General features: G+C 44.7%; 1 protein-coding gene across 2 annotated transcripts in view; it reads left to right on the top strand.

Annotated features, from left to right (window-relative positions):
- SYNE2 (spectrin repeat containing, nuclear envelope 2) overlaps nucleotides 1–27,589 on the top strand; it is a 239,253-nt gene that overhangs the window by 200,082 nt on the left and 11,582 nt on the right. For both annotated transcript variants that reach the window (XM_004681792.2, XM_004681791.2), the window contains exons 96-103: nucleotides 4,590–4,745; nucleotides 6,839–6,997; nucleotides 7,661–7,827; nucleotides 21,957–22,119; nucleotides 24,776–24,963; nucleotides 25,397–25,547; nucleotides 25,872–26,054; nucleotides 27,406–27,543. In XM_004681792.2, coding sequence (XP_004681849.1) covers nucleotides 4,590–4,745; nucleotides 6,839–6,997; nucleotides 7,661–7,827; nucleotides 21,957–22,119; nucleotides 24,776–24,963; nucleotides 25,397–25,547; nucleotides 25,872–26,054; nucleotides 27,406–27,543 — 1,305 coding nt within the window. The remainder of the gene's footprint in view (nucleotides 1–4,589; nucleotides 4,746–6,838; nucleotides 6,998–7,660; nucleotides 7,828–21,956; nucleotides 22,120–24,775; nucleotides 24,964–25,396; nucleotides 25,548–25,871; nucleotides 26,055–27,405; nucleotides 27,544–27,589) is intronic.

The following is a 27,589-nucleotide window of genomic DNA, read 5'->3' as shown; positions in this document are numbered from 1 at the left end:
TGCTTTTATCTTATCCTATAGTTTCATTTCATGGCTCTGTAGTTCTCAATGAAATATAGGAGTTATGACTTTCTATTTTGTAATTTAAACAAACAGCACCATATTATGATAACACAACTACTTGCATATAAAGCAACTATTTGCACATAAGGCAACTATTTGTCCTCAAGATTTTGAGACAGCAGTGTTGAATGACACCTGTAGCTCATTCATCCTTGCTGCTCTGTAGTGTAAGTTATTTGACTAAGACAGTTAGACGGCTCCTTTCCAGTTACTTAATATAGTCAGATTCTTTTTAACTTTTGATACTCTGATAGGTGTGTGATAGCTTCTCTCTGTAGCTTCCTTACTAGGAAGCTGGACATTGTTTAAGTATTTATTTCTCCTTTTGCTCTGCCCTTCTATTTTTATTCTTTTTTTCCCACTTTTCTGTTGCATTTTTTTTCCATAGCAGTTCCTTATACATCCTACATACTACTTCTCAGTTGAGTATAGACGTTGGTGTTGCTAACTGGAAAAAAAAAATTATTAATGTAGATGAATTTATCTATATCCCTTTTAGGATTTGCACTTTCTGTTTGTTTTGGGAAATCTCCATACTAAAGTCACAAAGGTACACTCCTATATTTCCTTCTGAAAGTATTTAAGCTTTGCTATTTTAACATTTACATCTTTATTTACTGAAGAATTTATTTTTATATATATTTTCAAGTAAAGATAGGATTTTTTTTTTCATGTGGAAAACTGGTTGTCCTGATTCCTGTTTATTGAGTAGTCAAGTGTCTTGTGTCAAGTTTCCATAATGTGGGATTTGTTTCTTGGTAGTTTGTTCCACTAATCTGCTTATCTCAGCTTTTATAACAAGTGATCTTGGGAACTGTGCTTTGTTATATCAAATCTCCAATTCAGGTGTGATTTTCCCTATTACTTGTTCTCTCATGTTAGCATGGATATCCTTCGATCTTTGACCTTCTTTGCAACTTTTAGAAGCTGTTTCTTAAACTATGAAAAATCTTTGTAATAGCTAATGGAATTATATTGAATTTATAGATCAATTTGGAGAAAGTTAACATTTTTTAAATTAAGTACTCCTATTCCTGAATATGGTATAATTCTCCTGTTGGTCTCATTTAATGATTTTCAGTATTTTATAATTTTCTTTATGATATTGTGCATCTTAAACTTATTTCTTGGTATGTTGTTTCTGATAATTGAAAATACTGCATTTTTCTGGCTACCTTTTCTAACTGATTATCCTGGGGCTAGAAAGGCAGTTAATTTTGTATATTGATACGGTATTCAACCATCATGTTCAAACTCTCATCAATTCCAATAATTTGTCTGCATATTCCTTTGGATGTTTAATGTAGAAATCACCATCTATGGATGACTTTTTTTTGGGGGAGAGGGCTTACTCCCTTTAATTTTTTTTCCTATTCTTTCTACACTGGTGAGTATCTCTAGAACAATGTCGAGTAGAAGTATTGATAACTGGTTCCCTAGTATCACTCCTGATTTTAAAAAGAATGATGCTGACATTTCACCATTAAGTGTGATATTTCCCAGATGTTCTTATTTGGCTTAGACAGTTCTATACCTCAAATTTCACAGTTCTTACCTTGTCTGCATTTTTAGATTTATATCGAGACTTCATTAATGAGTATGAGGATTTGGAGTCTCTTTCTCTGTCAGTACCTTGAGTTTCCATCCATCAAGTTTAGGAACTGGTGCAGAATATGAATTATAAACCCACACAGAGGCCTAATTTTTCCCAAGCACCACACGTCTTAGTCTTCAGTGGCCACCTTTCAGCTTCCTTAATCTCACATCATATGGAAAGAATCAGGGAGGGAGAAGAAGGGTATTGAGTTTATTCAACCCATGACCTTACTCCAGAAAGACCCCAAGTAACCAGAAGCCTGTCTATGACAGTGTTATTATCTCTGAATCCCTTGGGGAGATAATGTTAACCACTTAACTTGTCCAATCTTTCCTTTCCTTCTTGGAAAATTACACCCCCAGTATAGTCAAGCCAATGCATAGGGAAATTGCTTTATATATTTTTAGTGTGTGAATATAATACCTTTATATAATTTTTAAATACTAACTTTTTACTATTATAAAAATTGCTGTAGTGGGCATCTGTGTTTATTAAGTTTGCCAAATGACTCAGTTCTTGGGACAGTTTTATTTTTTAAATAATTTTTGAATGAGTAATACAATCATATGTTTCATGATTTAGAAAGTGTGAAAGATACATATGAACATTTTTTTCCTCCCATCAGTGCCTCTCCACAGAAGCAATCAGTGCTACCAGATTGTTGTGCATTCTTTCATAGATATTCTGTGCATAAAGAGGCTAGTAAATACATAAACACACATATATTAGGGTGCATGTGTCCTTACAGCTGTGTATATATATGATATGTGTTTATATGCACATATAAACACATTAACATATATATATACATATAAACACATGTATATATATGGAAATACACAGCACTTCCATCTTGGGGGCTCTTTTTTTTTCTTTTCTACTCAGATTGGGTGACACTGGCAGTTTCTTCACAGCAAATAGTTATGTAGAAAAATAGGACATCACAGCCCCACCAGCAACTGAGTCCACAGGCAGAGACTTAAAGGCAGTTGCCCCCATCATGGAAAGTCCAGCCGAGGCCTGTGCAATCATCCCTTTATGTAGTCAGATCTCTTTTTTACATCACATGCGCTGATGAACAACTGGAACTCGACACAGACAACTCACCCGGTTAAGGAAGGCAGATGTATCTGACTGCCATGTCCGCTTTTGCTGTTAGTTTGATAGTAGACCCAAAAGAGTATTTTAAAGACAGAAGTATGATTTCTGAAATACTTATGCAGTGATTGTCAGTATGAAACGTTTCACCATACACCTTGTTGTGTATAATATTTGATTCCTTGCATTTTTCATGTAATACCTATGAATACCTTAAAGATCTGAGACATTGGCAGAATACTTTCAGTTGTTTGGCTCTCTGAAGATTTAACCTGCACCATCATCGCAAAGGTGCTGGGCAGCACATTGCCAGGCAGGTGCACAGCAGAGCACACGAAAGGCCCACGTCAACCCAAGAGTCCCACATTGCACATACATACTTGTGTGTACACGATTCTAAGTGTGGTATGAGAGCAGGGAAAGAACTGGAGGCTATAACTGCATCAAGAGGGTTCCAATCTTGTCTGGTGATTCAGAGAAGACTCCTTTGTGTCTGAGATCTGAATTGTGTCAGTAGGAATTAAATTATTTTGAAGCATTGGGGTGAAGGAGTAGTAGTATTTTGGGCTCGTATTTTTCATAGTCTAAAATCCTATATCTGATAGTTACCCTAACCATGAAGAAAACCAAACCAAATTGCTCTTCCTGGTGCAGGCACTGGCGCCCACACCGCAGAGCTCAGCTTTCTGACACCCAGATGGGGATGCTGGGTGGAGCTCAGCAGTCCTCACCTGTCTAGCTAAGTCAGGAGTGGAGTGGCTCAGCACCTTTGCGGTGTCCCCCTCGTTGTATGACTTAATATTCGGTCGCAGTCCCACTGCAGAATCTGCTCTCATCCACTTTCTAGAACCCTATGTCAAAAATTCAATTAAACTAAAACACAATGATTTCCTTCTGGTAAATTTTTTTTTTTAAATTTCCATGCAGTCTTTAAAAGAATTCTCCAGATCAATTTATTAAATATAGGTGCTTATCAGCAAAATAGTGAAATGATGTAAGGTGGCTTTTAGAACTCTGAAAATAACCAAAATGAACACACTTTTAGTTATTGTTGCCACTCCTCAGATTTCTTTCTGATGTAGTTGAAAGTCTCCTCTTGCAGATTTCATTAGACAGGTATATAAGTGGCAAGTCTTAAAATGTGCCAAAGCATGAAGAATTATAAATCCACTAAAAATCTGAAGGAGGCTTAAGTGTTTGGGCTGTTTCTCCTGACCTACCTTACTGTGAAAATAATTTTCTTGATTAATTTATATTTTAAAAAGTATTAACCGGACACTTAATTTAAAAAAAATTTCCCATGAGCATAGGAAAGTTTCTGCTAATCAGTATCTGCTAATAATTAGGGAAGGGTTTTCTTCCATCTACTCATTCTTTTGCAAGGTAATTCCCGTTGAACAAAAGCTGTTGGTTATGATTGCCACTGTCACAGCAGTTCGTTCCTTGGGGGTTTAAACACGGGAAGTCGCGCTTGCTTTCTAACTTTCTTGTTACCTAGCTCCAGGATTAAAGGCGGATGGGTGGGGGTGTGAGATGGTTACTACATGCCAAAAATACTTTCCTCTAAATAAAGAGGCCTACAGGACTTAAAAATAGTAATTACACAAGAATCTGAACTACCTGCGGAAATAGGAAATAGAGGTAAAAAAGAGTTTTTCTCCAAGAAAAGGTGGTGAGGAACTGGCCAGCTGCCAGGGCTGTTTCTCATTCCGAAGCCCCGCCCCCTGCTGGCCTCCCCTCCCCCAGAGGCCAATCAAAGGATTAGCCTACAGGTTTGGAAACAACGGCAGTTTAAGGGTGTTTTACTCCCCCTTCTAATGTTTAAATGCAGGAACTAGAGAAGGCTTTGGCTAACTGGACTCAGAACTTGCAAGAACTTCACGCGATGAAAGCCGATTTAACCCAGCACATTCTTGTGGAAGACGTGATGATTTTGAAGGAGCAAATAGAGCATTTGCACAGACAATGGGAGGACCTCTGCTTAAGAGTAAGTCAGTGAACAGCGGAGCCGGCTGTTGTGGAGTTTATTGAAATGTCTCCGAAGGCCAAACGAAGTAGAAAGGAGCTTAATTTCTTTGAACCCGAGGCCCTTTGCTGTGGGAGGCCAGGTCATCGCTGTTTCTTTAGGAAACTGCAACAGGGTTTAAAACAGATTTGATCCTTTGTTTCTCCAGCGCTCAATGCTGAAACTTTGCATACTTTTAATGAGCTTTTTAAAAAGTCACCCTAAATTTGGGGGGTTGGGGGGGCTTGTGTTTACAATTATGAGCTGCTGCAGTCTGTCTTGTGTACATGACTAGAACAAATAGCAGAATCTGGACTCGGCAAAGAGGAGGTCTCAGGTCCGGCAGTAGAGAGCTATCTCCGCGGACTCCGGAGCCCAACAACTGGCCGGAGTGGGGCTTTAATCTGAGAAGTCGGCTTTCCTATGCAATCCCACGTTTCTTTCCAGTAGTTGCTTTTTAAAACTCTGAAAGAAATGTCCCACCGCTCCATTTAGTAACTCCATGTCCCTTTATTTAAGAATGGGACTGTGGTTAGGGTTGTTGTTTCTACAGTATAAGTTTGTGACAGGATCAGGATAGAATTAAAGGTTTCAAATGGATCTTTGTTCTAAGAGCATACAATTCTATGTAAAATAAATTTCTTAATCTCAGTTTTGTGAATTAAGCAATGTATTTAAAAGTTGAAATTCAGACGTTTCTGAGTGCATGTTAATAAAAACATTTTTCCTTCTTGATTGTAGTATTTAATATTCATATTGTGCCCTAATTTTAAAGGTCCTTGTAGAATTTTTATTCATATTTTATATAATGGAAAATATTTGGAGTATGTAGGAAGTGTTCTAAAAGTTAAGGTAGAAGCAAAGACTGGAGCCCAGATGTTCCTAATTGTTACCAGTGCGGAATACCAGCATGAAGCCAATCAGAAAAAAGCTGTGCAAAATGCCAGGATTTTAAACAGCAGAGATAAATGGAGGCCCTGAGGAATGGAAACACAAAGCTTGTATTTTTAGGGTAGTTTTTTGAGCTTTCTTAACACCTTTGGTGGGTGGGTGTGCAACCTTAAAGCATTTCTGCCTTGCTCTGAAAAGTAGTTTTTTTGTACATGGCAGGAAAATCTTAATTTCCCCATCTATAAGAATTTGACTGAGAGAATGCTTAGCTACTGCTTTTAACTCCAAATTTCTAAGGTTTCTTTAAACCTGGTAATTCTTTCATACATTTCTTTAAACCTGGTAATTCTTTCATACAGAGAATCTGATTGGTTCTTTATATTATGTAATAAATTGAGCCCAGTAAGGAAGGAGACCCGATGCTGATGTCAGGGATTGTTAATGTGTAAATGGAGCTTTGGGCAGGGTCAGCCTGCCTGCCACAAGCCAGTGTTGGTACCATTTCCCTTGTTTCCATCCAGAACCATGGTGCATAATGGGTCAAGTGCAAAAAAATTGTGTTTTATTTTACTTTTCTTTGTGTTTGAAATTTAATACTGAAACATTTAAATGGCTGCAGTTTTCATAGACTATTATTACTACAAGTGTCAAATTTACATTGTGATCTAAATTATACCTTTTAAATTAAATAGGCAAGACATTGGCCTGAAGTGGAAAAAACAAGCCAGCATTTTTTTTAGTTATCATTTTTTTAAAAGGGGATGAGTTGAGGTTATAAAATTACAAATTAGCAAGCAGTAATTAATGTAGATTGAAAGAATAAGAACCAGGAAGGTGTAACCATTAACCTTTTCTGTTACTAATTTTTATTATAATCTGATATTAATAGTCATGTGTTGAATTAAATGAAATCTTTTCGATCAGTTACTCTTCACTGACAAAATGAAGTCAAGTAAAGATTGCCAGATACAATCTTTGTTGCTTTTTATGACATTTATCAAAGGTTTAAAAAACTCCTGTTGATGTTAAATGCTAGGTGTTTTAAGAGGCAAAAATAGTAACTTAGGTCTATAGGGCATCTGATTAAAATGAGTGCAAGTCCTAGACCTTTTCATGGAAGGGAGGGAAGGGGAATGTTTGCCTTCTTGCCTGTACTCAGGGCCCAAATGTATTTCTACTCCCAGGTAGCTATACGCAAACAGGAGATTGAAGACAGGCTGAATTCATGGATTGTGTTCAATGAAAAAAATAAAGAGTTGTGTGCATGGCTCGTGCAGATGGAAAACAAAGTTCTGCAGACAGCAGATATCAGCATTGAGGACATGATTGACAAGCTACAGAAGGTAAGGAGCCCCAGCCAGCCGACAGAACAGAGCTGCCTCAGAATCCTCTGCCCTCCTCAAAGCTCAATGTTTCAGTAACATTTGAGTAATTTGACATGTGTTCACTATTTTAATTCTTCTCAAGAAGTGCACAGATGGGCGTTTGAGGTCACTGCAGGTGCCGTGTTGAGTACGAAGGCGAGTTGCCTTCTCTGGGTTAGGAGGTTTGAGCAGGGAAGGGACTCCCGTCTCTTAGCATCAGTTCACACACCAGGAGAGTTATGTTATCGTTCAGGAGCTAGTTATTGTTCAGGCATTCCCCGTGCCAAAGGGAAGAGGCCACCGGCATCAGGGCCCATATTTTAGAACAGCCACTAATCCCAGAGGAAAGGTGGACTGAGTGTTCTTGCTTCAGTTGCCCTGAGCTCCCAAGAAGGATAGATTAGAAGAAACGATGAGGGGAAAACAAGGCTATTGAATTAAGAAAGGCATGATTACCTTGCAGGTTACACATGTGCTAAGTGGTCACTATTTAATTTATAAGGACTTGCTGAAGAGTAAGTTGTCTTAATAAGTGTGAGAATTGTGCTTTTTTTTTTTTTAAATTTCAAGAGGTAGCTATGGCTGCCCAAGGAATTAATTTTCAGTAGTAATTTGAGCTTTGTGTCTTGATGCCTATGTCAGGACTGCATGGAAGAAATAAACCTGTTTAGTGAAAACAAGTTGCAATTAAAGCAAATGGGTGACCAGCTGATCAAGGCCAGCAACAAGACAAGAGCAGCTGAGATAGATGACAAGCTCAACAAGATTAACGACCGCTGGCAACATCTTTTTGATGTCATTGGATCAAGGTAAGAAATGACCTAAAATGACTCCTGCTCTCTAGGTAGAGTGGTTACCTCACAAATCTAGAAACAGAGCTCAATCTTCCTCTAAGGTAAGCCAGCAGTTTTGTGAACATATATTTTTAGTTCACTAAAAATGAGTAATGAATAGAAAGCCTTATGTCAGTGCAATGGGAAGGGTTTTTTTCCTTTAACTTAAAATTTCACATGAATTAATAGGTTTAAGTGAGAATTGAAGGATTAATTTGAAAAGAGATCCTCAAAGAGGTATTATTTCGAAATTCTAACTCTGCTTGAAGATTTGCATGTCCCCTGGATGAAATCCTGCCTGCCTGTTCCTGCCCACGTGTGGCAAATGCATGTAGGTCAGAGCATGAAGCTGACTTCGAGATTCTGGCCTGGAGCTCCCTGACTGCCCCTACCCAAGGGAGTTGCAGGGATTTCTGTAGAGGTGTGCCTGATGTACCCACTCCCAAGTGGGTTTCTGATCCTTGTGGATAGATTTAAAAGGCACAGGTCTGACCACAGAGGTGCAGCCTTATCAGAAATAAGACTGATAACTTTATCTCCCTGCAGCAAATAATGAAGCCACCCATAACTTTTAAATGCCCATCTTCAAATTCCTCTCTAAATACAAACCCTGATCAAAGTGTTACTCAGTTACCACCCAGCATACAAAGAGTGGCCACTGGGCTTTGGGACCCTCCAGGAGGCTTTCCATCGCCACTGGCCTGATGTGTGGGACATGAGAGTGTGCTCATGTGGACTAGAATGTAGACTGTGCAGGAGAGCGTGTAAAGGGTGTGAAGAATCGGGGATTGCTGCAAATCAGAGACTTAATAATTTGGCACTTCCTCTAGCTCACTGTTTACAGTAACTGTCATCGAACCAGATCCAGTCGACAGTCAACCAACTAAGGGCTGTGAGACTTACAGACAGGAAATAAGATGAGTCACTGTGTTAGTGGGGGTGGACCTCTGAGCAGCTATAGTCAAATGGTTTGAGGACTCAGCTCACATCTTCCTGGAGTGGGAGTGCATGGGGATTAGGAGGAAACTGACTGAAGAGTGGTGTTCCCAGAGGTCCCAGATGAACACTTCTCAAGTATTGGTGGTGGTAGAGGAGGAGAGATGCACATTGTAAACAGAAGGGGCAGAACAGCCTAGAAAGCTAGTCAAGAAGGGAAGAGACACTCCACTCACTCTGGTGTGGGATGAAGCCAGAGAGCTAGGTTGGACCTTAGTCTGGAATACCGAAAATCTCAACTAAAAATTTGGCCACCTAAATAAAGTCTGAGTCAGTCATGGTTTTTAGCAGTAGAGTGAACCAAATATTAGGGTGATTTGGCTGGCAGCTCAAGCTGGGTTGAATCCAACTTCTCTTTGCTGCCAGCGGAGGAGGGGCAGGGAAGTCTATGGAAAGCTATTTGATAACTCAAGTGAGAATTAAGAGCACAGCTTTTGAGTGAGTTGTGAGTTTCCCACTTAGCTCACCATGCTACTTGAATAGTGAGCTCACCTTTTAAGTCTCGGTTTCCAAATCTGCAAATGGTGTCAAACAGCCCTGCCAACTCAGAGGCCGCCGTGGGACAGACATGTGTCCCCCATTTGACATACAGCCAACACATAGAAGCCAGCTTTCATTCAGTGGTTATTATCATTGTTGTTCCCTAATAAGACTTAAAACGAAGTAGAATGTGTATTGCATGGAAGAGGATTCTCTGTTATGTCTAGAAGTGAGTCTTTTCTCCAAGCGACTGGTGTCTTTGACTCTTATTTCCAGTACTTAGAATGGTGTTTCAGGTGTTTGTTGAAAGGAATAAACATTCCAGTGCATAAGAGTAAGATGATTTCTGTTGGGTAAGTTGAGTCTAGTATGTCTATGTTGTCACTGTCTCATACCCTAAGTGGCTTGGGGCATCAATCAAGGGTCTGACAGTATCGTACCGTTCTTGGACCATTCAGGAGCCCAAGCAGATTATGTGTCCGGAAGACTGAGTCAGTCCATTCTTAGTCATCTGTATTTTGGTTATTTTAACTCAGTTTAGTAGGCTGTTTACATTCCTCTCACCTCTTTGGGAGATTCGTTGGTCTGAAAGAGATAAAATAGCAGGTGACATTTCTTCTTGGAAGAAATAATTGTCAAAGAGTTGAAGTAATGGCAAATATATTGATTGGCAGTTTTATTCCTAACAATGAACTTTTTTTCTTAAATTGATTTATCTTTTGAGGTGATAATGGTTTGTAACATGATATGACATCTAGGATTGTAGAATCATGTTCTTCAAATGTGTGTGACCACGGTGTGCTTCTTATGTGTGCATTCATTCAATTCTCTTTACGATTTGGAGAGGTCGGTCCCACATTTAGCAGGTGAGGAAGCTGAAGTCACTGACCACAGTTACATCGTCAGCACTTGACTCAACCAGAACTTCAACTCAGGCAGTTGTATCATCTTCCTGCTACCCCAGACCCTCCTAGTTTGTTATAATGAAAATAGTAGAACATAGTGAGACCCTAATACCTTCAAATTGGGGGACTAAGGAAGTAATAACTTCTTTTACCTTAAAGCCAAGGCCAGACTGAGACTGATGCCTGAGAGTTTAGAAAACTGCTGCTGAGTTTTTACCCTCAGGTTGACTGGAGGATAGGGACAATAAACTTGGCCTGGACTGGACATTAGCTCCTTGACTGACCTCTGACACTGATAACATCACTGGTGGGAGGGGAAAGGGAGCACCCAGGCTACAGATTTAGATTTGCAGAGTGCAGGTTGGAGCCAGCAGCCCCCAGGGTAAGCTACTGACCTCATTTGCCCAAGGAATTCTGGGTGCCATTTACTAAACCTTTTGGGTCCTGCTCACAGTATTCTGTTGCCACATCCCTATGTCAGGGGATAACGTCTCTTGTTAAAAGTGATGCAACCTTTGGAGGGTGATCTTACATAGGTGCCCAGCCTCATGACATCAAGATTTTTTTTTTTTTAATTCAAGATTTTAACACTAAGCTTTAAGTTCAGACTTTGGGGTGGTATTCAGAAGTCTAATGCTTCAACAACTTAGATTTAATTCACATAAAAATGAAAATAAAGATCTATTGTTTGGTTCATTTCAGCAAGATAGAAGGAAATTTTAGAAGAATTGCTGAACCATTATAGGCTTGATTCCTTAAATGTACATTGAATTTCTGGTCATTTTGCATAGTGTGCTCCACTATGGGACATGGGAAAGGCGAGGAAACTAGTGTTAAATGACAGGCTCATGTTTGTGACTTCATTTTGTTGCTGTAATACACAACCCTGAAGGATCAGTATCTTCCTTTTTTCAGACCCTGCTGCAGAGAGAAGGCTAATAACCAACCCAAAACAATGGGGCTGAACAGGGTGGGATGGAACCAAGGTCTGCCTGTCCCACTTACCCTGTGCCTCAAAAGAGCATGTGACTCTTTTGAGGCCCTGGCTACTAAAAGATTTATCAGAATTTCTCTAAAACCCCAGGCTCCATGTAGAATTTATAGAGCCATGGTTCTCACACTCAAACTTATGTCAGAAGCCCCGGGAGGTTCATGAAAATGTGGATGGCAGACCCTGCCTCCAGAGACCCTGGTTCCCGGCATGCATGTCTAATAAGCACCCAGGTGTGGTCAGTAGTGTGGTCCATGGAGCACAGAGCTGGAGCCAGCAACGGGCAGAGAAACACAGCCCTGCACCAAGACGCCAAAGTCCCAGACTGCATTTACCGTGAGCCAGTCTGTGACCTGTGTGTGCCTCCTCTCTTGTTGATAAGCTATGTGTAAGATTCTGGATGAGAAAGCATCAGGGCAGCTGTGGATCTGTCTGTATGCATATGCTTCTAGCCACGAGTGCAATCCACACTGACCGTATGATAAGGGAGGAGGGGAAGGGGATTTTACCTCCAACTACTTTTTTTTCCTCTCGTATAATTAAAGCAATGAACATGAAAGATGCATCTTCTGAAATAACCAAATTGCTAACAGGGTTGGGGAGCTTACGCCAGCCCGTATGCTGATTTCCTCATATTTGGTTACATAGTGCCTGGTGTGGACATCAAAATACCCTGAAGTGGCTCTCCATCAGACTGGCTGTGGGGCTTTTAACTGTCCCTGTGAGTCTTCAGTATCCACACTCATAAACCAGTCTTTTGAAACACTATTTTTCGGTAATGGTGTGTTATTCTAGAACCCAGTCTGATTTGATGATAAGCAATTAATCATAAACCATTATACTTACTTGACAGACTCAGTGAAGGGCGTTAAGCCTTTTTTTAATTGTAGCTGTTGGCTTCTCTTCCCTGTTTTCTGAGATAATATCTTTGAAAACTGACCCAGCAAAATCTGAATGCAGGAAAGATGACTAAATGACAGAAGTGCTTTTTCAGAATTACCAATAGGTGCTCTGTTCTGGAGGAAGCCTAGCTACCTATTACTGAGATCTGTCTTGGTACAAGACACGGGGTGATGGAGGAAGATGCAGTCAGCAGACCCATCTGAAATGAAAAGTGGGTCCCTCGCCATGCTCCCCTCCATGAGAGGAGGCCAGAGAAAGCCTCATTTTGAAACATAGTCTCACCTATGACTGCCCTTGGCTTTAAATCCCAGCAGTTGAACTCCTTAAAAAGCCCATTTACTTTTGTTTCCCAGAACACCTCCCCAGCCATTAATCTAACCCCCTCCTAAATCAATAGATTGATCATCAAGCCTTAGAAGCATCCTGCAGGCAAGGAGCCCTGAGGCACATAGCCTCTGAGGGTTCTCTTGTTCTGTTTTTCCTGAGTCACCTTGGCTGGTTGTGCATCTCCATGGAGCCTCTTGAGAGACGTGGGTGGGAGAGAGGCTGTTTTTGAGGACTCTCCCTGACAGCTTATGTGATCCACGGGAGCTTTTAGTCCCTCAAACAGGTGAGACAGCTGCATGGGCGAGAGGTATCAGGACCTTTGTAGTGGCTATCTGTTGGTATTGGCATGTTGAGTGATTTCAATCTTTTTTCTAAAAGTTTACTATGGAAAAATGAAAATTGGGGCTTTTTTATATATAAAAAATGTCATTAAAATGTCAGGAGTGTTATCTTGCCTTTCTCTTTGACAGTAGCATCATTAACAGACTCCAGCAGTGTTATAAGGAGGGATGTACTGACCTGCTCCATATGACCCCTTCCTGTTTAGACTAGATAGTACTCTTGCTATTTGAAGGATCAAGTCCATTTGAAGGACCAAGGATCAACTTTTTTTAATAAGTTTGTTTTTACATCATTCTATGTCTTTCCATCTCAGTTGTAATCCCCTTGGGCTTCCCATCACCATATCACCCATGTGCCATCACCATAGTCCAGTGCACTTACCCCCCCCCCCCCATTTTTTACCCTATTCCCCATTCCACCCCCATAAAATGTCTCTGGTATATAGTTGTTCATTATTATTTTTATTATCTTCTCACCTGGTCCTATATTCTTCTGCTATGAGTAAAACCATCCTGTATTTTTCCTTTTCTTTCTGGCTTATTTCACTAAGCATGATCTTTTCCAGCTCCATCCATGTTGCTGCAGAAGGCATGTGTTTATCTTTTTGATTGCTGAGTAATATTCCATTGTGTATATGTACCACATCGAAAGGAAACTTTTTTAAAAAATTCATTTCTTTATGCATACAAGAACTGGGGTATATGCTAGCGGTGCAGACGTGAGAGCACTTACTAGAGACAGCGTGGGGAGCAGAACGGGCGCACCGTGTGGGTAGCTCCCTGACCAGGGATCAAACTAATGCTGCAGTGGCTGTGGACAGCTTCATTGTGCTGCATTTTTAACCCTGGTGCCACCAGAGTATCCCTGAAAAGAAACCTTTAACTAAGCTTAATTTTCACATTGCACCTACCTATGTGAAAAGTCTACCTATTTTACAATAGTAGCAATTAAACTATCATTTGAATTGAACAGTTATTTCCATGGCAACAGTGTGTGAAGACCGCAGAAGGGGCAGGGAGGTATGTGCTTTTTCTAACTGATAAAGTTTTTCCTTGCCCTCCGCTTATCTGTATTTTCTCAAGGTTCTTTTGGAAGACCAAACAATGCTGCCACTCATAAAATTGACTGGCTCTGCCTTAGCAGATTGCCTGGTTTAGTGGAACTGCGAGAACTAGCAGTTTTAGCAGAGAGTCAGATGTGAGGTCAACCTTACCCCTTGCATTTTCTTTCCCATCCGCCTGATCATTCCAGTCTTGAGCCAGGGGCTGCTGCTTCTGGGCCTGCCAGAAATGCCTTCTTGAGCATCCAGAGCTTCCCCATGGGGAGAACAGCTGTCCATGGGCTGGTGAGCAGGCAGCCCCTGGCATCCAACATCAGGCAGGTCTGGCATGCTCTCACAGGGACAGTGAAGCATGTGAGCACAGTCATCAGGTGTTGCATTTGGGGAGTGTTTCCCACTCTACCCTTAATTTCACTGGTCAGAAAAGTACTTGCTGTGCTTAAAGGTGGGGATGTTATAATCATTAAATATCAAGCTCTAGGGACCTATAAGAAGTGATTGCTATCACCCAGTCTCAAAATAGGGTCTGGAGGAGCTCAAAGGGTCTGGACACAAACCAAGTGGTGCCTTACCCGGTGAACCATTCAGGATCACCTAGAGAGACCACCCTTGGGGGTGTGGAGGAATTTCAGATCCTCATACATGCTAAATCCTGGAAAAAGCTAACAAGGGAAATTGCAGTATTTCTTCCTCTGCAAAGTCCTGACGTCCATTTGTATTATAAGAGGAATTTTTCTGCAGAAAGCAGAGGAATGAACTAAATGAACTTTCTGCCCCTCTTGAGGGACCATTAGACAGGGAGGGCAGAACCCCCATCCCCAGCTCTACACTGGAGGGAAATTTCTTGGGGGTGGGGGTGGGGGGAGGGGCAGAGAAGGCACACTGTTGGACTTCATTTTTCACACATCCTTTTAAACCTGAAACAAATTTAGTTTGAGGACAGAAATGCTCTTTTCCATGCCCCAAATCAAAGTGTTTCTTGCCTCTGTAGCAGTTCATAAATAACCCAGAGCCAAGATAACACTGTGACTTTCTCCCCCCAGCATTGCAATCCTGTAGCTTCAGAACAAAGACTGGCGTGTATGTGTGCGCGTGTGTAAAGCGCTGGAGATATTTGTTTATTGAGAGGGGAAAAACTGAGATTAAAAATTGCAGCTAGTGAAGAAGCAGGTCTCCTCCTTTCCTCCTGGCACTGCTTTGTGGCTGCCAGCGAGCCCTCGGGAGCCTGCGGAGGGCGGCGGGGAAGCTGTGAGCCGGTGAATGGCGGGGCCGCCCGGCGGGGGAGGGGCTGCCTCGGCCTGGAGGTGCAGCCAGGGGCTGGAGGCTTCCGCTCGGCTTAAGGAATGATTTTTTCTCATCAACAGTAAGTGCCATTTCGGTCGTCAGCTCTGGGTAGGGCCGAGGGGAGGCTGCCGTCAGTGTGTGTCGTGCTGTCATTGTGGTTACGAAAGGACTTAGGAGGAGATGGTGGCCGTGGCCGTGTGCTCAGCCATCGGGAGGGTTCTCGTGTCAGCGTGTGTGGTGTCTGCAGCCAGCCTTTGACAGGCGGGGGAGAGGCATGATAATGCTGTGTGGAAAATGGAAGTCCTCCGGCAACAGAAAATGCTTCAAAGAGGCGAGGAGCTCAAATACATCCTAATGTCCATGCCCGAATCGGGCTTCAGGATCTTGAGTAATTGATTATTTTGCTATGAAGCCCTGGTGTCCTTTCAAAAGATGCAATTGTACCTTGTCTTTGGCAACTGACAGCTGTTTTAAGTGTCAGCTCCTTTCAGCACAAATTTAGCTGTTTTGACTTTCTTGATTTCCCCTTAGTATTGTTTAAATTATGCTGTCCACATTGGCATAGGAATTTTTGGGTAAATTATGCTGGTCTGGGCCTTGACAATTTAACCATGGACCCTATGGCATATAGAGAAAAGGACTGAAATGGAAATTATTCCATATATGTGAATTTGATATTTAAAGCCTCCATCACAGGTTGTAATTGGAATGATACTGATGCAGCTTGATTTTATCTTGGAGAAAGAATAGGGCTGTTAGTATTATATTCTGATCTGTCGCTAGTTAAAAGAAAAACTTTGTTCACTTTGATTTTTTTTTTTTTTGCTTTTTACCCATTACCCCTGTAAGGTAACTTCATGTCTGTAGCTAAGCCTAAGTAAAAATTCTTATTTTATTTGGGTTACATAAAATGTTTCATTTTGTCTAGGACCTTCAATAACATATACACATGAAAAATTTCTCCTTTATACCTAAAAAAAATTTTCCAATCTACAAGACTGGAACCCAGCACTGAAAATCATGCTTTGTTTTGTTTTGTTTTGTTTTGTTTTGTTTTGTTTTGTTTTGTTTTGTTTTGTTTTGTTTTGTTTTGTTTTGTTTTGTTTTGTTTTGTGGAGAATTAGGTTTTCTCCATATTATGGGGAGCACCCAAGTTCAACCCAGCAGGTGCAGCGCCGGGCAGCTCCGTAAACAGACGGCCCCAGGAGCTGGTGTGATGCAGCCGGCGGCCCTGTGCTGTACCAGCCGTCTGGTGTCTGAATGGGTGTCCTTGTTTCCCAATATTAACTCAAGATTTCAGTTTTTCCAAGAGCAATGTTAGCAAGGCCTAGTGTGGAGGTTAGTTGCCGGGTTTCGCAAAGGACACAGACTTTTGACCTGGGAACTGGGATAATTAGATTAGTGTCTGCAGGATGGAACGGATACAACAAGCTCCACAATACATCTGCTGGCTCCTGGAGTAGCCTGTGACATGATTATCTGAGGAACATTTATTATCCATCACAGCATGTTTTGGGCAGTGCCTTCGGTCAGAGTTTGGGACAGAGAAGCAGGTGAGCTCCTCTTTGGTAGCTTTGGAGGCCTTCTTTCCTTTCCCTCCAGCCTTCCCTTCCCCTTTCATCTACCCTGAGTAATCCTGCTGGCTGGTCCGAGCCTCACTTGTCCAAGGTGGATGCCAGGAATGTGTCACAGCAGGTCATTTTTTTTTTTGTGGCAAGACTGGGACGCACCCTAACCTTCTCCTCTGACCTCCATCTTGCCTTTATCTCTTTAAAATTCAGCATTTTCATCTCTTTTATGAAAAAGACACCAAAAGTATAAGCAAACATCCGTTACTCTTTCAAAACATGACAGTTTTTTTTTTTTTAAGATTTTTTTTTTTTTTCATACAGAACTGGGGTACAGGCCAGAGATGAGGAGGGTGAGAGGATTCACCAGAGACAGAGCGGGGAGCAGAACAGGCAGATCGACAAAGTACACTGCTGAGGGGAGCAGCGGGTGGGTCAGGAGAGGTCTGCCGCGCCATGTGGTCACCTCTGGGGGCAGGCGGGGATCGAACTCATGCAGAAGTGACTTTAGCTTCCCAGTGCTGTGCCTTAACCTGTTGCGCCACCAGGGAGGGCCAACAGTTTTTTATTTCTTTTTTGTATCAAGGCAACATTGGTTTACAACACGGTGTATGATTCAGGAGAACAGAGTTACCTCTCCTCAGAGGTATGACTCCCACTCCCCCCTCTAGTAGCCACAAGTCCGCACTCAGGTATTTGCTGAGCACCTCCTATGTTCTAGTATAATGTCCAAAGGAAATCTAAACTAAATCATGAGCTCTTTGCAATAAGACCTGTATCTCAGCTATTTCTGAGCCCTCAGGATCAGTAACCCAAGACAAAGCAAACAGCGAAGTGATTATTGGAAGGAAGTCGTGGAAGGGCAAATGTGAGCACCCACCGTGCACACTCAGGGCTGGTCACCTACCCCTGGTGACCTGTCCAGGAGCCTCACGCTCATCGAACTGTTCCCTGGCAGTGAAGCCAGCCTTGTCCTGACACAGCACAGGTGCTCATCCACGCATGTCACCAGGAGGTCTCCCTGGGAGGCCAGGAGGAGAACGGAAAGCAGTTGCAGCCAGACCAGACTACCCGGGTTGGAATCCTGCCTCTACCACTCTGTGACTAGCATGGGTTAATTTCACTTGTCTACCTCAGTTACCTCACCTGTCAAGTGAGGGGCGCTAATACCAATCTCAGTGCACTGTTGTGAGGATTCAATAAGTCCCTAACATGTGAGGCACAGCAGGCCTGGCATATGTAGATGTCAGCAGGTTCTGTAGAAGTTCCCCTTCATAAAAAGGTTTGTAATTATAGAGCATACCCGATGTAGAAATATAGCGGGAATGGGATAACAACAAAGTCTTGCATTTTCCTCCCACAACCCACTGGGTTTTGCAGGCGCGCCATTATGGACATCACTGAGCAAAGTGTCATTGTCCTGCAGAGAAGCCAAGAAAACGATCCCTCTGCTTTCTCTGTGCTTCCACCCCCTCACCCCGCCCCCTGCTGGTGCAGACCTTACCCTGGGGTTGGCTGGACTAAGGGTCACTGTGTGTGTTGTTTATTTTGTTGTTTACTAGCTTTCTTCATTTAAAACCGAGCATCTTAAACCTCTTCTTTTTAAAATAAGGAGGTGGGGTTCTTATGCTGGAACAGGGTCAGGTGCTGGATGAAGCGGTGGGGCTGCCCTCCTGGAAGCAGGAGAGGCAGGACAGGCTCAACACTCAGCTCCTGTGCCACCCGTGGAAGGCTCTCGGGGCCCTGCCACTCCACCAGTGGAGCCTTCTGGGAGTATAGCCCCTTGCAAAGCCAAGGCAAGTCTCCATGTCCTGTGGGGTATGGGGTTCTCAGCTGCTCTGGCATTGTCCAGAGTGTTCTTTCTGGTCCCTAAGCAGTTAGGATGACAAGACCTTGGGGTCAGGAGAGTAGATCTCTGAAGCCACAGAAACAAAGGGGGGATGGAGGTTACAACTGTATCCAGCCCTGGCCCTGGATTCTGTTACTTTCTTTTTAATAAATCATGATGTGACTTTGAAAGGAAACTCTCTGGGTGTTTGCAGTAAGAATGTAATTTGGAAAATTTACCTCCATGAAAAATCATCATAACCATAGCTTCATATCAGGCACTGTGCCAGCTGCCTTTCCTGTATTTATCTCGTTCAACTCTTCCAGCCACACAGCAAAGGAAAAAGCATTCTGTTAATGCCATTCTCAGATGAAATTGAACAGAGCCAGGATTCAGACCCAGGGCTGCCCACAAAGTGTGCTCTCTTCAACATCAGACTCCACGACCTTCTTCTGAGCTTGCCTGCCTCAGAATCAAATACTAATGGAAGGACAGGGAGCACCCATGCCATAGGAAACGGGGCATCAGCATCATGTAATCCCAGCTGGCAGTAATAAGAGCAGTAGCGTATCGATCACTTACTGTGTGACAAAGGCTTCCCGTGCAGCCACTCTTGCTTTATCCTCCCACCACCTACAAGGTGGGTAGTTTCCCGGATCACAAGGAAACTGGGAGGCAAACAGGTTAGACTCCCTGCGGTGCACACAGATCATCCATGGTACCATGGGACTGAGACCCGGCCGGCCCTGCATGCCTCCAAAGCTCGGGCCTCAGCTTCACCTATGTGCTCCTACCTACCTGAAGCATCCGAGACCTATGAGAAAGGAGGGTACAGGCAAAAGGATCTTCCCTAAATCATGAACTAGCTGATAATAGAGCTGCAGCCAGAAGTCCCCAAGGCTGATTTGATCAATTGTAAGATGCAGACGCACACCGCTCTCTTTAGTTAATAACAGCGTGCAGTAGAAGTACTCATACACATTTATTCACTCAACAAACATTTCTTGACATGCACCCACCAGGCAGTATGGGACATGCTGTGCTTGCAGAGGGAGCAAGCCCAACAGGCTTGGTGTAGGGTCTGTGCGAGAGGAGCACACTGAACAGGGAGAGAGACAGGGGCAGGAGGGCCTGGGTGTTGGGAGAGCACGTGGAAAAGGCCCCGCACTAGTTGGGAAGCAGTAGTGGAAGCTTCAGGAGGAGTGCAGGCGTCTTCAGGAGAACTGAAGCTTGCAGCTCCAGGAAGGTCAGCGGTTAGATTGGCGTGCGATGGTAGCACGAGAATTGTGCAAGGGCTTTCTCTGAGCGTGAGTCAGCTTTGCCATTTTTTTAAAAGATTTATTCATTTATGCACAGAACTGGGATACAGGCCAGAGGTATGGTGGGGAGGGTGAGAGGACTCACCAGAGACAGAGTGGGGAGCAGAACAGGCAGATGTGCCAAAATACACTGCTGAAGAGAGCAGTGGGTGGGTCAGGAGAGGTGTGCTGCGCCATGCGGGTCGGCTCCCTGGCTGGGGATGGAACTCGAGCTGCAGTGGCTGTGGTAGCTTCATAGCGCTGTGCTTTAATCCGTTGAGCCACCAGGGAGGGCCCAGCTTTGCCATTTTAATGGACATTGACTATGGAATTGAAGGTGGGTAGGAGGGCTGGAAGCTGTTCGTGACAGTTAGGGAGACATGGGACGGGAGTATCCTTTCTGCAGGCTAAGATCAGCACCCGATTCAGCTGCCCTGGGATGCAGTGCTGACTGCACCTCCTGTATTGCTAAGTAGGAAATTTCCATGGGAGCCATCACCTCTGGGCTCTGGGATTCACTAAAAGCCCATAGGTCACCAAAACCAGCCCTCACTCATTTGCTGTATTTTGGGACTTTTGTGAAAGCAGTTTCTAGAAGTATTTTATCCCAGGATCTGTGCAAAGACTACTTTCCCTCAGCGGCTGTCACTGTTCCTTGGTAGCTCAGCGATGTGCCTATAAGCTTGCTATGTCTGCAGACGTGACTGTGAGCTCAGAGCTGATCCACAACGCGTCAGACAGGCTGGTAAGACAGATGGACCCCCAGCTGCTTACAGATAGCTTTTTTTGGCCGGCAGAGCTGTCTCCTAATGGGCTGGTTCTGTGTGTGGCCACAGTCAGCATGGTGAGCTTTGGCACAAGTTGAGCAGTTGCATAAGGTGAGGGGTGATGCCATGAAAGGCACCTCAGATGCAATCCCACCAAATGACCAGTCGTGTAGAGCCCTTGACACATCAGGGCAGGCAGTGTTGGTAGAGCCAGAAGTCAGATGTGGTTATTTTTTTTATTTTATAATAGTTTATTTTTACATCATTTTGTGCCTTTTTCCAACTCAGTTGTAATCCCCGTGGGCTTCCCATCGCAAGGTCAACCGTTTGCCATCACTATGGTCCAGTGCATTGCCCTCCCCCCACCATTTTTGATCCCATTCCCCACTCCACCTCCTGGTATATAGTTGTATATTATTATTATTTTCTCCCCTGGTCCTTTATACTCCTGCTATAAGTGAAACCATCTGGTATTTTTCCTTTTCTTTCTGGCTTATTTCACTAAGCATGATCTTTTTCCAGCTCCATCCATGTTGCTACAAAAGGACTGTGTTTATCTTTTTAGTTGCTGAGTAATATTCCATTGTATATATGTACCACATCTTTTTTTTAACAGTTTATTTTTACATCATTTTGTACATTTTTTTTTCGCCTCAATTGTAATCCCTATGGGTTTCCCATCACCAAGTCACCCACGTGCCATCACCATAATCCTGTGCACTTCCCTCCCTCCCTCCCCCATTTATGTACCACATCTTTTTAATCCAGCCATCCACTTTTGGGCATTTGGGCCCAAATGCCCAATTGTAAATAAAGCAGCAATAAACATGGGGTGCAGGTATCTTTTGAATCAGTGTTTTTGTGTCTTTTGGGTAGATACCTAGGAGTGGGATTGCTGGGTCATAGGGAAGCTCCATTTTTAGCAGTGTGAGGAACCTCCAAAGAGTTTTCCATAGTGGTTGTACTAGTTTGCATTCCCACCAGCAGTGCAGGAGAGTTCCTTTTTCTCCACCAGATGTGGTTACTTTAACCTAAAAGAGAAAATTTCTGCTTTCCTTGGAGCCCCAAATCAATGGACTTGGTGTCAGGGGAGTCCACTCTGAGAATGACAGGACCTTACCTTTGCATGAGTGGGTGATTCAGTCTGCTTGAAAATCAGCTGGAACAGCATCTAATAGTTTCACCCATTCTGTGAAAACCCCTTCCTGGTACCATTAGAGTTCTTCCAGCTATGAAATAAAAATCTAGGTAAATTACATGTTCCCTTAGCCCCCTGACAGGTGCATTCTTCTCAGCACTAAACACCGGGCTTATTTTTTGCACCTCTTTCCCCCCCCCCCCCACAAATACGTTTAGGGTGAAGAAGCTGAAGGAGACCTTTGCTTTTATTCAGCAGTTGGACAAAAACATGAGCAACCTTCGCACCTGGCTGGCTCGGATTGAGTCCGAGCTGTCAAAGCCTGTGGTCTATGATGTCTGCGACAACCAGGAGATACAGAAGAGGCTCGCTGAGCAACAGGTGGGCCTGAGACGGGAGCCTCCCAGTCACTCACTCTCACCCTGCAGCGTCGGTTGTGTGTTTTTACAGGCTGGGGTTTCGTGGCTGTTTCCCAGGCAGACCACCTGCCTGTCAGTGTTCTGATAAACGACAGGCCTCTACCTCTGATGCCACCCTTGACCTCTTGTGAAATAGTTTGGATGGTTTTTAGGACCTGAGTGCTGAATGAGGGTGTTGGTTTGTTGTTATTTTTTACTTTGACCTTTGTTTTGTTTTTACAAATATGGCCTGGAAAGGCAGGAGAAAGTTTTCACGAGACAATACTCTGGTGTGTGTGTGAGTGATAGAGCTCCGCAAGAAAAATGTGTAGTAGTGAGCCTACTTGACCAATAGTGTAGGAAGCCTCTCCTGTGCATTTACGTGTCAGCTTTGCACCATGGGCCAGCCCTGGAAACTCCGCAGTTTGGACACCGCTGAGTCCTGCCACCTAGCCCGGGGGCGCTTTCTGTTCCACTGATGTGTGGGGCCCCCGTCCTGTCTTTCAGGGGTTCACATACACAGGCTCCTGCCCTGTGCTGCCTGAGCTTGTCTTGGTCTTGAACATAGTGTGCTGACATTTTCTTTCTGTGGTTTTCCGTCACCGGTTTCTGCAGACCTGTGAGCAGCTGTTTCCCCACTTAAGCAACCTGGTTAGGATCAGATTCTGAGTCAGGCCTTTTATGTTCACATCACCTCCAAAGCCTTGATGTCGCTGCCGGTCAACACACCAAGGAGATTACCCTTGTCTCCCAGCTCCTAGAGTCGTAACTGGGAGCTGAGCCTTTCATCAGGCCATCAGCAAGGCTCCCCTTGATGAATGCTGTTGCGCTCAGGTCAGTCCTGTTAATAGTTAGTGTTAAGGGACACCTCAGGCTACTGCACTGTAGAGCAAAGTGTTTGCTCTTATTCTTGACTTAAACCTTTATTCAGCCTGTCCACGGTTGCTCTTTAAATGACACCTAGCTCTCTGATTTCCAACTAGTATGATTTGGTACTGCTACTTAATAAAATTACTGGTTTTTCTACTTAGCCTGAGAAACCTATGTCTTTTTTCCTTGAGGTCATATGAATCCTGTCTCTGCTTTGTAGACAGATGAATGATATGGAGATAAGTGCCATGTTAATGGGCACTGATGGCCTTCTCAAGGGAGTATAGCTCTTGGACACTATCAGTTTTCTTTGCCAGTTTGATCTTTTTGAATGAATTTCTTAGGTAATCTTTCGTAGACCAGGCCTTGCAAATAACTGTTCACCCTGAGTGGCCAGCCCTTCAGGTAGTAGACAACACTGAGCACATTTGTCGGGGCTGATAATACCTATTAACCTTTAAAAAATCTGAAGTGTGACAAAACACCTTTAAGTTGCAGGCAATTAATTCCCAAGAGGATACGATTTGGAGCAGCTGCCAGACTTCTGGCACTGCATAATTTCAACCTAAATGATGTGAAGTTTTCCTCTACAGAAAGATTTGGTTATAAACGAAAAATTACAGCTTTGGTTCAGGACTACTGTCAGTGTAAAGAAATTAGATGTTGTATTAGTTTTCTGTTGCTCCTGTTGCAAATTACCACCAAGTTAGCAGCTTAACAAATATATTTCTTACAGTTCTGGGGTGGGAAGTCTGACACAAGGCTGGAGTCAAGGGCTGTCAGGACAGTGTTCCTTGCTGTAAACGCTGGTGGAGAATCCATTTCTTTGCTCTCTCTAACTTGCAGAGGTGACCTGAATGTCTTGGCTCACAGCCCCATTCTGTGTCTTCAAAGCCAGTGGTCTCATGACTTTCCACAGGATGGGGCTATTGGGAGAACCCTGACTCATCCAGAATGGCAGAACAGACCCTCATCTCACCCCCACCCCACCTGCAGCCACAGTGGCTGCAGAGGAAATTTTCTCTGCATGATCAGTGAAAGTGCTGTGTTCGCGCTTAAATAGGTTTTCCATTTTACCCCATAATGATGCATCATTTTCTCATTGTGAAACCGCTTTGCCCTGATTCAGGGAACCACATCACAGTCAGCATCAGAGGATAAGAGCCCAGGGACACCCAGCCCACCCTCCACTCCATCCTTGGCCTCTCAGCCTTGACTGGACCCCCCATCTGCTGAGGGAGTAGAATCACCACACCCAGATTTTTCTTTTGGGTCTGTGGACCACTCCCCCCCTCTGCCTCCCCAGGCAGGGCTTGTGGGGGAAGCTGTGAACACCTCACTACACACACCATTGGTGGGGAGAGGGGAAGGCAGGAAAGAGCAGCACAAATGACTTCGTAGGCTTAAGGATTCCGTGACCTATAAAAAGTTGAGTTCCTGCTACTGAAGTTTTAGGTTCCCGTGAAGAGACTCAGCCAGTTTCCAAGGGTGGGGAGCTCTTGGGAGAGGGTGCCCCCTGCTATTCCTACCCCTCACAGAGTCAGCAAACTAATGATCCCCCTTCAGTGCCAGTGTGCAGGCACCATGCCAGGTCTCAGGTCACAAAGATGAGAGGGACTCGGTCTGGAGTGCTGACTCCAAGGTGCAAATGCCCCCAGGACTGTGGCCCCTGGTCTGGAAGACATGGGCGTCCTGGGGGGTGTGGAAGAGGCCTGGGATGCCGGCCACCCACCATCACTGCCTCAAGGTGCTTTTCTCTCTTGCCGCAGGACCTGCAGAGGGACATCGAGCAGCACAGCGCAGGCGTGGAGTCTGTGTTTAACATCTGCGATGTGCTGCTGCACGACTCCGACGCCTGTGCCAACGAGACCGAGTGCGACTCCATTCAGCAGACCACCAGGAGCCTGGACAGGCGCTGGAGAAACATCTGCACTATGTCCATGGAGCGGCGGATGAAGTAAGGCCTGTGCTGCCCTTGTGTCTAGTGTGGCCAGCACAACCGGGGCTCCCTTCTCCCTAATCACAGAAACCGTCTTCTCTTCACTTCTCTTCGAAGACAGAGAAGTCTCAGTAGTTGTGACCACTGTTTATTAATCAGTCGAGAAAAATATCATGGGGATGATGCCTTTCCCAGCTTCCCGGGCCTCAGAGCTTGGTTATGGCTGCCCGCCATCCTCTGTGTCCCCCTCCACCCTCCCGCTGCTGACATCTGTGCTTGGTGCCTTGGGGAGAGCCATGTCCCTCCTGACTTCCTAGAAGGGAGAGCAAGGACTGTCCCCCTCCACAGTGGCAGTGCAGGGTGGGTGGGGAATGAGGCCCGTCAAGGGAGGGAGAGAAGGAAGCTCATGGTTGAAACAGCCAGCTGACAGTAAGATGCTTCCTCCGGTCAGAATTGAGGAGACATGGCGCCTGTGGCAGAAGTTTTTGGATGATTACTCCCGCTTTGAGGACTGGCTCAAGTCAGCTGAGAGGACGGCGGCCTACCCGAATTCCTCGGAGGTCTTGTACACAAATGCCAAAGAAGAGCTGAAGAGGTTTGAGGTAAAGCCCCTCCCTTCCAGTGCCCCTGATGCCAGGAGGCTACGGGTGGCCCCTGCCTGGCTGGCCTCCCCTGCCTCCAGCCGGGGCCACCCCGTCCATCACCTGCCAGCGCCACTCAGAGAGCTTTGCAAGGCATTGCCCATTGCTGCCAGCTGCCAGGCCCTGAACTGGGAAGCCTGGCCTCTCACTAGATCAGAACAGCTGAAGTGAGCCCTGGGCCGCCATTCGGTTTGGGGACCCACCACTTGAAGCAGGGACTCAGGGCTGGGCGGGGGCGCCCTGGCACGCCGCCTGCTTGGCACTGACGGCTCCTCTGTGGCGCAGGCCTTTCAGCGGCAGATCCACGAGCGGCTCACTCAGCTGGAGCTCATCAACAAGCAGTACCGGCGGCTGGCCCGGGAGAACCGCACCGACGCGGCCAGCAAGCTGAAGCAGATGGCCCACGAAGGCAACCAGCGCTGGGACGACCTCCAGAAGCGGGTCACGGCCATCCTGCGCAGACTCAGAGTAACCACCTTGACCCCAGCGGGTGCCTGTGTGGTCAGGGAGAGGCCACGCCTTGGTGGGCTTGGAGCGAAGTAGCCGTGGCTGGGTGGTCTCAGTGAAGGCCCGAGCCGCCTCACTGTTCCACCAGCACAGCCCTGTGTCAGCCCCATGTTTTTAAAGAAGCGTTGGGCCAACAGCAGATTTCTGAGGCAGCACCTTTCTGTGTGATATGTTACCAAGCACCTCTAAGTCACACGGTGGTGACCCCAGGAGGGGTGTGTGTCTGCCAGCTCGGAGACCACCCCCAGGGCTGGGGTGCCGCCATCGCCAAGTCTGAAAAGAGGCCTGCTCTGCCCGTCTGTCAGGGTTGTGTGTCCTCTTGGTTCTTGCAGCGAAGGGTGTGGATAGAGCCCCCTCAGCATTTGGGGCTTAGGGACAGCAATGACCCTTTGAGTTTCAGAACACAGCTCACCTCAGAGATTGTTTGGCTTTTTTAATGTCTGCAATTCTCTTTCAGTTTCTGTCGCTTTCAGTTTCACCTGGATTTTGTGAGTCCAGGTATAAACTGACAGGATCCGTATGGTACTGGCTGCAGGAAGTAATTTTAATCCCTGATCCTGTTCCCAAGTCTGAATACTTCAAGAATTCTGGCTTTTTCTTTGTCTAAACCCTCTCAAGAGAAATCAATTAGCCTTTCAGACAACCCCTTCGCATTAATTTCTTGATCCACAGTTGATTTAACTGTTAGAGTCTAGATCTTCATTTAGCACTGAAGGGTCCATTTTTCTGAAAATCAGCTGCCTTTCTATGAGGTGGTAACCTGAGCAGCATCCTTAAGTAAAGGTGACAAATTCTCTCTGGGTCCTTCTCTGGGAAACACATTCAGAATTACTTAAGTGCAAGCAAAAGAGGTGCGAGGCAGGGCTCAGTCTAGAGGACAGTACTTTTCCATCCTGCAGCTACTTTTAACGCTTCTATATATATAAAAAAGCTTCTGTAGATGCCTAATGGGTAAAAAGAGGTGAATGTTTGGACCATCATGGGGGTCCCTCGAAGGACAATTTAGGAAAATCACCCACTTATACTAGAGAACTACAGAATTCCAAATGCTGAAAGGACCTCAGACATTGTTGTCAACTTCCCACACCCTCACTTGCAGCACAGGATGCTCAGAGAAGTTGGGGGCGGGAGGCAGCTTTGATGTCACGCAACCAGGACCCACCCCAAGTGTCTGGCCCAGCGTGGCCACCCAAATGTCTTGTAGTGTGCCTCAGTGGACAGGTTTCTCCCTGGCCACACATTCCTTTTAGCCAAAAGTAGCCTTGCTCTCTATCTGATATCATCACAAATGTGATTTCCTTGCCTTTCACAGCATTTTACCAACCAAAGGGAAGAATTCGAGGGGACCAGGGAGAGCATTCTGGTGTGGCTCACAGAGATGGACCTACAGCTGACCAACGTGGAGCACTTCTCAGAGAGTGACGCTGATGACAAGATGCGGCAGCTGAATGTAAGGCCATTTCCTTAGCTCCTGGTAAAAGAACATACCTTTGCAG

Source organism: Condylura cristata, unplaced genomic scaffold, assembly GCF_000260355.1.
Source record: "Condylura cristata isolate star-nosed mole 26May11 unplaced genomic scaffold, ConCri1.0 scaffold00013, whole genome shotgun sequence".
Lineage (NCBI taxonomy): Eukaryota > Metazoa > Chordata > Mammalia > Eulipotyphla > Talpidae > Condylura > Condylura cristata.
The sequence above is the reverse complement of the archived record's forward strand: the minus strand, read 5'-3'. Positions and strand labels throughout refer to the sequence as shown.